Genomic DNA, 12,008 nt, shown 5'->3' on the forward strand with positions numbered 1-12,008 from the left:
CTGCATTGGATAAATCCGCTGCGAAAGATCCCTTTAAATTGTTAAAAAGCAGAGATGTCACTTTGCGGACTGAGGTGTGCCTGACACAAGCCAAGGTATTTTCAGTCGCCTAAGATTCTGTTCTATAGGGTCGCTATCAGTTGGAATCGACTCAATGGCAGTGGTGGTTAGTGGGAAGACGCATGCGAAAGCTGGACAATGAATACAGAAGACCAAAGAAGAACTGACGCCTTTGAATTGTGGTGTTGGCTAAGGATATTGAATATACCATGGACTTCCGACTCGATGGCACTGGGTTTGGTTTGGTTTTTGGTTTTCCACAAGAATGAACAAATCTGTCTTGGAAGAAGTACAGCCAGACTGCTCCTTAGAAATGAGGATGGTGAGACTTCGTCCCATGCACTTTGAACATGTTATCAGGAGACACCAGTGCCTGGAGAAGGACACCATGCTTGGTAAGGTAGAGGATCAGTGAAAAAGAGGAAGACCCTCAATGAGATGGATTGACGCAGTGGCTGCCACAATGGGCTCAAGCGTAACAAGGATTGTGAGGATGGTGCAGAACTGGGCAGTGTTTTGTTCTGTTGTACATTGGGTCACTATGAGTCAGAACTGACTTGATGGCACCTAACAACAACAAGCATTTACTGTGTACTTAGCCCTGGTGGCACTGTGGTTAACCTTCCCCTGCTAACCGAAAGGTGGGCAGTTTGAACCCACTCCACTGGAGAGAGACCTGGTGATCTACCCCCATAAAGACTGCAGCCTTGGAAATGCCTTAGGGCATTTCACATGGGGTCATTGTTGGTCATTGTTGGTCAGAATCCACCGGATGGCAACGAGTTTGGTGTTTGGTTTGTGCACTGACTATCATACTAGGTTCTAGGATGTTGAACACGAATAAAGTACAAAAGCTGCTCTCATGAAACACTCAGTGTTACGCGGTAGTTTCCGGGGAAAGCTGTGAAGGTAAAAGAAGATTGGATCCTTTTCTACTTCAAGCTGAATGACTCAAGCCAGACCAAAGAGACATCTTCCCTGAGAGTCTTCTGCTGGAGGCAAGAGTCACTCCCTCCCTGGAGCTGAAGGAAATGAATGTGGAGTTGCTGACAAGGTAAGGACCCTCTGCAGGTGGAGGGAAAGGAGCCAAGCTGAGTACTGTGTGTGTGTGTGTGTGTGCATGTGGTATATAGTATGTGTGGTGTGTATGTGCTAGTGGGGAGCCAAGCTGAGTACTCTGTGTGTGTGTGTGTGCGCACGCCCGGTATACGTGTGTACACGTGGTATATTATGTGTGTGGAGTGTATGTGCTAGTGGGGAGCCAAGCTGAGTACTCTGTGTGTGTGTGTGTGTGTGCGTGCAGTATACGTGTGTACACGTGGTATATAGTATGTGTGTGGTGTGTATGTGCTAGTGGTTTGTGTACAAGTAGTGTGCATGTGTGGTGTACGTGTGTGCAGTAGCGTGTGTGTGTGGTCCGTAGTGTGTGTGTGCAGGTGGTTTGGGCCTGACTAGTGTGTGTGTGCTTATGGCATGTGTGGTGTGTGTGTGTGTATGCAGGTGGTCTGGGTGTGATGTGTGTGTGGTGTAATGGAGAAAGAAGAGGGCCCTCTTTGATGGGTTTCACTCTTACAACTAAGCAGAATAAAGCCCAAGGTTGGTTTTCAAAATCATCCAGTTGGTTCCGATTCACGGTGACCCCGTGTGTTGCAGAGCTGTGCAATAGGGTCTTCATGGCTGTGGCCTTTCGGAAGTAGATCCTCAGGCATTTCTCCCGAGGTGCCTCTCTGTGGGTTTGAACCTCCAACCTTTCGCTTAGCAGCTGCATGCTATACCATTTGCACTACCTAGGGACTCACCCTTACAACCAGGCAAAGTCCGGAAGCCCTGGGGCACTTCTATTCTGTGTGTGACTCTCGTGTCCCTCTAATAAGTTCTCCTTTCCTCCAAGTTAGTCATTTCAAGCATTAAAGACAAGTCAGCTCCGCTTCATGGCGACACCACGTGTGCACATAGAGCTGTGCTGCCTAGAACGCTCAAGGCTGTGATGTTTCAGAAGCAGGTTGCCAGGCCTTTCTTCTGATTTGCAAGCATAGGCTTCTTTAATACATGCATAACCAAACTGATGACTCTACAAAAATTCACTCAGCTAAAAGACAAACAAAACACCAAACGAAACCAGCTGCCATTGAGTTGATCCTGGGTCATGGTGACCATTTGTTGCAGAGTAAAAACCCATAGGGTTTTTATGGCTGCGACCTTTCAGAGTTAGATTGTCAGGACGTTCTTCCAAGGTGCTACCGGAGGGTTTGAACCTCCATCCTTTCAGTTAGCAGCCAAGCGCTTAACTGTTTATGCCACCCAGGGTCTCACTCTTACAACTGGGCAGAATAAAGGCCAAGGTTGATTTTTAAAAATCATGTTGAATTTTGGAGTTGTCATTTGAGAAGGTTTTGTCTGGACTTTTCCAAAGCAGGTTACATAAAAGACCTTATTCATTTGTTTTTAATTAAAAACTTCCTTCAAAATGAAATAAAAATGTTTTCATAACTCACTTTGGATAAATACACCAGTAAAGGACAGATTAAGCTTCGTGCCTCATTAATTTATCCACACAGAACTAATCAAATTCAGTCGAATCAAATCATTCTATTTAACACTAAATCCCACTGCCCAAAAATCCTTCCAAATTGTGGGTGCTGTGTTGTTAACAAAACACCCAGCTTGTAACCTGAATCCGTCCAGTCCGTTAATCACAGCCTTATTATTCGAGACACGGAGGGGTTCAGTTTCTGGTTTGTGTGTGTCTGTTTTTCTAATATCAGCAAAATTCCCCATAAGGGGACAGGTAGGGAGACGTGTCGCTAGATGAGAAGACAAGAGGATGAGGGGCGCAGATAAGTGATATATTTGCAAGGTCAGCAAGCCTGTCCCGTGGTCCCTCAGCCACCGCAATCGCCAAAGTAACCCGATAGCACCCTCAGGATTTCAGTTCCGCAATGCTCTCTGATTCCAACAAAAATGAGAAAAATGTGTTTTTTCCATAATGGTCCCCTTGACTTTTTAAATGTTCTCCCTGTGCCTCACAAGGAGCCCTGGTGGTGCAACGGTGAAGCACTCGGCTCCTAAACAAAAGATTGGCGGTTCGAACCCACTCAGCCGCTCCGAGGAGGAAAGACCTGGTGATCTGCTCCATAAAGATGACAGCCTAGGAAACCCTGCGGGGCTACACCTGTGGAGCAGCGAGTGGCGGGAAGTCAGTCTGTACTCTGTCCCCGTTCCCGTTTTGCCTTCGTGGCAGCAGCTGCTCCACAGTCGTAAGTCAGGGTGTTTCATGCCACAGGCCCCAGTCGTGAAATAGGTGCCTGGCAGCCCCGGCAAGTTTAAAAACTGAAACGAAATACGACAGATGAGAAAGCCCCAGGGCGCACTTCGTAGCCAGCGACCTGGAGTCGGCTCTGACTCACGGCGCCCACGTGGGTCAGAGCAGAACTGTGCCCCAGAGGGTTTTCAACGCCTGATTTTTCAGACGTAGGTCACCAGGCCTTTCTTCTGAGGAGCCTCTGGGTGAACTCGCATCTCCAATCTTTCGGCTGGCAGCCGAGCGCGTTAGCCATCTACACCACGCAAGGGAGGACACTGCGTACAGTAAGGGCAAATATTATGTCTTGAAACATTTGTTTCAGCTGTGTGTGTGCCAAGATGTATAATGTCTTTCTTACTGTGGTGAAGGTCAAGAAAGTTTGAAAGTCACTCGTCTAAGTCAGGGATATTTTTATTCAGCAAGCACTTACTGACCACCTACTACATGCCTGGTACGGTTCTAGTGCTTTGGGGTAGAGCAGTGAACAAATCAGACAAAAATCCCTACCCTCATGAAGCTTACATTTTAGCAGAGGGAGGGATAATGAACAACAAACCCAACAAATAAGTAACTTATAAAGTATGCTTGTTGTTGTCTTCATTAGGCGCCATCAAGTCAATTCTGACTCACAGCGATCCCATGTGACAGACTAGAACTGCCCCATAGGGTTTCCTAGGCTGTAATCTTTACCGGAGAGCCCTGGTGGCACAGCCCTGGTTAAGAGCTCGGCTGCTAACCAAAAGGTCAGCAGTTCAAATGCACCAGCTGCTCCTTGAAAGCCCCCTGGTTCTACTCCGTCCTGTGGGGTCACTATGAGTTGGAACTGACTTGACGGCATCTAACAACAACAATAATCTTTTCCAGAGCAGATTGCCAGGTCTTTCTCTTGAGGATCCGCTGGGTGGGTCTGAACCACTGACCTTTTGGTTAGTAGGCGAGGGCTCCTGTGAATATGTTAGGAGATGATGAGTGCCATGGGAAATGTGGAACAGGGTAAGGGACAACCACGAGCCGAGGAGAAGCGGCATGTTGTTTGTTTGTGGTGGTGCTCACTGAATTTTTCTTTTCCTTTCGTTAAATACACTATGGTTGTCATCTTTTTATTCGCAACTCTACAGACAAAATTCAAGTGTTCCTACCAGACAAGATTTGTTTGCATTGCCATCAATTTTCTACAAATTAACATGTACCCTTACAGATTTTAATATACCCTAATCCACAGGAACCAGAGACCTACATCATCCTGAGACCAGAAGAACTAGATGGTGCCCGGCCACAACCGATGACTGCCCTGACAGGGAGCACAACAGAGAACCCCTGAGGGAGCAGGATAGCAGTGGGATGCAGGCCCCAAATTCTCACAAAAAGACCATACTTAATGGTCTGACTGAGACGAGAGGAATCCCGGCGGTCATGGTCCCCAAACCTTCTGTTGGCACAGGATGGGAACCATCCCCGAAGATAACTCATCAGACATGAAAGGGACTGGTCAGCAGGTGGGAGAGAGATGCTGATGAAGAGTGAGCTACTTGTATCAGGTGGACACTTGAGACTGTGTTGGCATCTCCTGTCTGGAGGGGGGATGGGAGGACAGAGAGAGTGGGAAACTGGCAAAATTGTCACGAAAGGAGAGACTGGAAGGGCTGACTCATTAGGGGGAGAGCAAGTAGGAGTACAGAGTAAGGTGTAAATAAACTTATATGTGACAGTCTGACTTGATTTGTAAACGTTCACTTGAAGCTCAATAAAAATTAAAAAAAAAAAAAAACCCTAATCCAGTGTAAAAGGCAGTTGAACGGCACAAACAGTTAAGTGCTTAACGACTAGCCTGAAAGGTTGGCGGTTCAAACCCACTCAGAGGTGCCTCAGAAGAGAGGCCTGGCAGCCTGCTTCTGAAAGGTGACAACCTTGAAAGCCTATGGAGCAGTTCTACTCTGCACATGGGGTCGCCGGGAGTCGGAATCACCTGAGGGCGACAGCAGCAGCAGCACAGTCAATGGTAAACGGAACGAAAGCTCACCTTCCACCCCCAGCCACTCCCTTCCCAAGAAGCAGAGTCACGTGAGCCCAGGGGCCTGCTCCTCAGCCTCAGTGTGGAAGGGCAGCAGCAATCCCCCCACCCAGCCCCAGGTCTAGGGAAACCTGTCCTTCTGGTCCCCCTTTGTGACCATAAATCACCTCCGAAGGGTGTTCTTCACCAAAACACTGGTCTCCCGGTGCTCGGGCCTGACTGATTTGCCAACGTGCAGCCAGAGGTGTTAATTAACACACATAAACCTCCTGGCCTTCAGTGCTGAGCAACTTCTAAATCCAAAGAATTAACTTCTGTTTGGGGATTTCAGAAGGAACCTCAAATTGCATTTTCAATAGCTTACATTATGCCAGAGATTTTTTGTTTTTAATTGTTCTTGTTCTATTCTGAGGCTAGAAAATCAGACCCAAGAAATTCTTCCCGGGTTCCACTTGTAATACCTAGAAATTTGGGTGAATCCCTCTCTCCCCACTGGTCCCCAAATCGGCACGCGTTCCTGGGCAGCCAAGAATAACTCTGTAAGGCTGGGCGGCACGGGGAAGCAGTTTCAAATAGGGCTGCCCAGGTGTGCTTCATGGAGAAAGTGCCTTCTGATCCAAAACGGAAAGGAGATGGGTAGCTCGTTCTGTGGCTATGGGGGTAGGACGGGTGGGAAGAACATTCCAGGCAGAGACAAGTGTTAGTAACAAGGCCCCCAAGGAGTTGTGTAATAGGTATATTCACAACAACAACAAAAAACAGCAGCTGCTGAGGCTGCCTGTGTACAACCAAACACCTCATGGGATTTAATTTCTTGGTTTGGAGGTTTAGGGTCATGGTTTCATGGAACATCCCAGTTAGTTAGTCTAATATTGTGTTCAGTACTTCTGTTCTACCTCCTAGTTTGTTGTCTAGTGCCTAGGATCCTAAATGCTTGCAAGCAGCCCTCAACGTATGACAACTGGTCTCTATCTGCCTGTAACAACAGAGGAAGGAGGAGGTCAGGAATGGAAGGAGGATATGGAATGTGTGGCTAATCGCCTCCATCAACAACTGCTTCCTTTGTCAAGAGACCAGGAGAGCTGGATGGTATTCAGCTACCATTACTGAATGTTTTGATCGAATATTTTGTAGAAGAATTCTGATCAAAAAGGGGAAAACGCAGAACGGAATTTCAAATATTCATGGAATTCAGACTTTCTGGAGCCACTGAGGCTGCGTGAACCCCTAAAACTCCTGCCCTGAGAAAATCTGTAAACCTTAAACCTAAAATATTTCCTGAAGCCTTCTTAAGATCAAACAATAGTTTAGCTTAACTAACAAAATGTCTATCTTGACCATTGTGCTCTTTTAAGAACTATCCATATGGGATCAAATTGACAACAGCGACTGAAAAGGTTAATAGGAAGATTAGGGGGCAGTGAGTTCCTGTCAATGGCGGAGGAACAACTGGGAAAAGGAGGGTGAGGATGGTTGCCCAACTAGAAGAATGTCACCAACTCCACGGAGTTGTACAGGTAGAAATTGTTGAATTGGTGTCTGTTCTGTTGTGAATATTCTCAATAACAACAACAAATTTAAAAACAATAAATCCCCCAAGGAACAACAGGAAGACTGTCACTTTGGCTAGAATCCCGGGAGTGAGGGCTGGCCATAGCCAGAGTTGAGGCCAAATTTGTTACAAATGCCTCTGAGGGTGGCTCCAGGGTAAGGACCAGCAGCAGTAACAGTGGCCTGATCCTTTTCTCCCTCTCTCTCTCACACACAAAACATACACATGCACATACACACGCACATACACACACACACACACATGCCATTTTGTGTCAAGGCTCACCAAGTACCTAAAAAACCCATTGCAATTGAGTCGATTCTGACTCATAGCAACCCTATAGGACAGAGGAGTACTGCCCCATAAAGGCCCCGTTTCCCCAGGGGCTCTCCTCAGCCCATGTGTAAATTAAGGGAAGCACAGAAAGGGGTGGGAGAGAGGCCTTGGCCAGCTTCCACCTTCACCAGGATGGGATCCCCGAGGGCCAAGGAATGTGCTAGACGCTGATGATACCTGTCAATGTAAAGGGCCAGGGCTCTGCCAGGCTGAGACGTCGTCTTACCAGACTCTGCAGAATATGCTTTACCTTTTCAAAGAAGCTCAAAACATCCCCCTTCACACACCGCCCCCAAACACATCAAAAAAGAACACTGAAGACAGAATGAAAACATCTCGCACAACAAAATTAAGAAGTCTTCTCTGACAATGGCAACTTACTTCTTCATAAGCTACAAGAATGACTAAATTTCAAGCCCAAAGACACATGAAAGCAAAATTAATATTTTACAGCAACTAACATTTTGTGTGCGGCATCAGCAAAAACCAGGTGTCCATCTGTTACTAATTTCTTAGGAATACAAAGTCCAGTGCATTTCTGGGAAGGATGGTGAGCGTTTGGCAAAATTTTGGGTAAGGACTCAAAAATATAACTGAAAAGTTAATCGGGGCTGAGGATGCGCATAAGAACCCCAAGCTCGTTGATTATTTAAAATGTCAGAATACCAGATAGCTCAGGCACTCCAAATTCCTTATCGTATGCATGAAGTGATCACAGAAGGCACTAGAAAAACAACTGTCTTCTTTTGTAAACATACAGGGTTTATTATATATACCATAAAAATAGAGTGCGTATTATTTAAATCTGAAGTACTAATTTTGCAGGAATGGTCCATTAGGACCTCCAGGTGGTCCACAAATCACTTATTAGTGTCTGGTAAGAATTGATAAAAGGAGCCCTGGTGATGCAGTGGTTAAGCACTTGGCTGCTAACCGAAAGGTCAGTGGTTTGAACCCACCAGCCCCTGCTCAGGAGGTCTGCTCCCATAAAGACTGTAGCCTTGGAAACCCTACGGGGCAGTCCTACTCCATCCTATAGGGTCTCTGGGTTTCTAAATGGATAATTTCCTTGTGCTTTTCTTCGAAAGCTGGGCAGGTTCTTCCCCTAGTGTTTCTGTCACCAACCATAAACAGGTAGGTGGTTTTTAGGGTCTTTTGATCCTTGAAATATTCACAGACTGAAAAAGTTTTTAGACATTACTCTAAAGTACTCTTATAAAAAGGTATGCATCAGAGTAAAATCACTAAAATGACAATTTGTCAAAGAAACCCAACAGGCTTCTGTGACTGGTGGTAGCAAACAAGCTTTGTGGACCTGACAGGAAATCTAATTTAGCCCTTATAACCATGTTATCAGCACTTAACATTTACCAACCAGCTCCAGGCATTAAGCCAACTCAATAACCCAGTACTGTTCTGTTTCAATTTTCTACGGCTTCAATTAAAAGCATTTAGACGTAGTCTTTGTCTTGAATTTGTTCAAAATATGTGGTTTAATCCTAAATTTAAAAATAGGTCTTTCAGTAGGCCCACAGTCCACCAAAATACGGTAAAAGAGGTGTACATTTAAACACTTTTATTAAAATGTTTCCACGTGTATATAAAATATTTTATCGTGATCCAAAAATCTGTAGAAACTGACCCAACCACCGACATCATTATAAAGGAACGCCCCAAACAGGTGAGACCTAATTTTGAACACTAAGAAAAGGGAAGAAAAGAGAAAGACATCTTTTCAGAGCAACTTGACTGTGGCATATCGGTACGTCCTACCGTCCAAATTTAGGAAACCTGTTGTTAAAATTAGTTGTCAGGCTAATAATCTCATAAAGTACGGACCCTTTCAACTGGAGAGAGCACTGTGGACTTTGGGATGGTAACACACAATCTGTGTCACCCTGAAGTTGTTTCTGTATTTTTATGCCCAGCTTTGTTGAGGATTGTGGAAGAGACCTTCGTACCAGCGATGACTGGGTAAGGTTGGCCGATGCCGTAGGGACTCTACACTCTACCGTAGAACCAACTTCCAAAGACAGCTTAAGTCAAGTCAGTTCAAGCCCCGCTCTACAGGATATGCACTTTCCCCCTCCCCCAACTTTTTACTCCGGAGAAAAAATTGGGGGAGGGGGAAAGTGAACTCTTGGAAAATGCGTAAAAAGAGGAAACATTATAAAGAACACCATATACTGCCCAACCTTCCTCCTTCGGCAACTGGCAACACATTTTTGCCAGTCTTATTCTGGAGATGCGCTGTGGACACGTTCACCGTGGATGGAGTGTGAACTTGTGCCGCAAGCAAGACAGACCTTACTGAACTCCTACATGGCACAAGCTCTGGCCCAGGGCAAAGCTACCTGCGTGGCTTCGGACAGACGCGTTTCCTTCCTCCACCCTCGTCACTCTCCCCTCGCTACCTCTGTGAATTCGCCCGCCCTGACCTCTAAGAATAATCCCTCCACACCCCATGGAAAAGAGCTCCCTTTTCCCTCAGACAAACGGGTGATTCCTGTTTCTTACTGACGCAGGGGCCCTAGGGGACACTCACTCGCGAGCGCCCTGAAGATTCTCCCTCCCGTTTCCAGTTCCACGCCTTCCAAGGGAAGTCCAAACTGCCCAGTTGCCCCGGCGGTGGGAGCCCGGAGGGAACCTCTCAAACGCTTTCAAAGGAGGCCTCCTCTGGGCTCGCGGGGAGATCTGGGCGCCCCATGGCACGCGCGCCTCCGCTCCTCCGCGCGCCCTCCGCGGCCCCTTGCACTCACCAGGAGGAGGTTGTGCGCCACCAGGTACCCAAGCCGCGCGCTGCCCCGGACGCCGGGAGCCAGGCGTCCGGTGGCGTAGCCGTGCCAAGCCACCACGTAGGGGTTGTCGATGGTGATCCAGTGCTTGACCTGACTGCCGAAGTGGCGGAAGCAGAGTTCGGCGTAGTCCCTGAAGAGGTCCGCCAGGGCGCGGTTGGCCCAGCCGCCATAGGCGTCCTGCAGGCGCTGGGGCAGGTCCCAGTGGTACAGAGTGACCACGGGCTGCACGCCCAGCTCCCGCAGCCGCTCCAGCAGGCGCCGGTAGTACCGCAGCCCCTCTCGGTTGGGGGCGCCCGCGCTGCCATTGGGGAGGACCCGGGCCCAGGAGATGGAGAAGCGGTAGTGGGTGACCCCGAGTTCGCGCAGCCCCTCCGTGTCGCGGAAAACATTGTTGTAGCTGTCGCTGGCCACGTCCCCGGTGGCGGGCGGGGAGGACGACGGGGCTCCCGTCGGCCGGCCAGCGAGCGGAGGGTCGCGCGGGAGCCCTGGGGGGTGATGGGTGAAGGTATCCCAGATGGACGCGCCTTTGCCGTGCTGCTGCCACCCGCCCTCGGTCTGGTAGGCGGCGCTGCCCACGGCCCAGAGGAAGCCGTCGGGGAAGGCGTCGTGCAGCAGGCCGGCCGCCTCGGGGGTCTGGGGACGCGCGAAACGGGCCCAGGTCCGCACACCGTCGCCGGGCTCGGCGCGCAGGCGGCCGCCCAGGGTCAGCAGCAGGAGCAGCAGCGGAGACAGCGGCCGGGGGCGGCGCGGCGGGGCGCGCGGATAGAGGGCGCGGGCGGGCATGCTGCGCGGAGCCGGGCGCTGGCAGCGCCGCGCGCGCCCTTTATCCGCGCGCCCCGCCCCCGTGGGCAATCATTACCCGGACCAGGGGCGGGGGCGCACCCGGCGAGCGGGCCCGGGAGCGGCGCGCACTAGGCGAGGTGAGGGTGCCGCTTCGGACTTGGGCGCACCGGCCCATGCCGGTCCTGCTCCTGGAGCCGCAGAGAGGACGACAGGGCAGCCCTGAAGTTCTCTGCGTGCGCCTGCTCTTCCATCCACGCGCCCTCCGGGGAGAAGAGGAGGGAAGCAGCTGAGCAGTTTCCGCACAGTCCGGCGCGGGGTTTCTGCCTGGCCGCCGGAAAACCCCTGACACCCAGGAAAGCTGCTCCCGCAGCCGCCTCGGGAAGCACCTGCTCTCCCTGTCTTCCACCTGAGGCCGAGGAAACCTGGAGATTGGCATTGCTAGAGCAGGTTAGGAATTGGCTGCACTCTAGAGGGAGGTCAAGGTGGAGAGAGCCAGATCCTGGGGAAGGACTCGCCGTGGACCTTCCCTGACGGCCTTTGGGTAAGAGGGGCCTTTGGGTAGGAGGGGCGCTTGAGGACCACCCTGCCGGGCAGGGTATGGGCTGATCCTTCCTCAGCTCCCCAGTCGAGGAAGACTTCGCGGAAGATGAACTAGATTTATGCTTGGTGCTGACTGAGTCTGGGTTCCTCCTTACTCTTATCTTTGAACAATTTCAACCCAGTGTTTGTTCTTTTGTTAGATCTGGCATAAGTCCCTGAAAACTTGAAAACACAGTTGTTGATTGTTCTTCTAAAACACACACACACAAATAACAGAAGATTTCCACTTTGAGTAAATCTCATTTATCTTGGTTGTTCTGTTGCACCTGCTTTATGAATAATCCCAAGTGTTACTTTCCACCTCGAACTGAGGGAGTCATTTATCTGTGAAAAGTTGTGAAGACAGCTGGACTGGAGCTGGGGGTCCCTGAGACCCACAAATGCCACGGGAACTGTGAAGGGAAGGGAGGGGGAGGGAATTGAGTCCAACCAGTGCTCCACCATCCTCTACAACAAATAGAGCCGTGAAGGTTTCCCAGTGGCCAAACAGCCCCTTGGACAGAGGGTGTGGTGTCAGGTGTTTGTTTGTAATTGTAGGTGTGATTTGTGAATGACTGACATGCA

General features: G+C 49.4%; 1 protein-coding gene across 1 annotated transcript in view; it reads right to left on the reverse strand.

Annotated features, from left to right (window-relative positions):
- KL (klotho) overlaps positions 1–10,844 on the reverse strand; it is a 35,103-nt gene extending 24,259 nt beyond the window's left edge. The window contains exon 1 of the mRNA XM_064270253.1: positions 10,023–10,844. Within this exon, the coding sequence (XP_064126323.1) occupies positions 10,023–10,844 (822 nt within the window). The remainder of the gene's footprint in view (positions 1–10,022) is intronic.
- Positions 10,845–12,008: the final 1,164 nt, after the last annotated feature.

This window comes from Loxodonta africana, chromosome 17 (genome assembly GCF_030014295.1).
Source record: "Loxodonta africana isolate mLoxAfr1 chromosome 17, mLoxAfr1.hap2, whole genome shotgun sequence".
Classification (NCBI taxonomy): domain Eukaryota; kingdom Metazoa; phylum Chordata; class Mammalia; order Proboscidea; family Elephantidae; genus Loxodonta; species Loxodonta africana.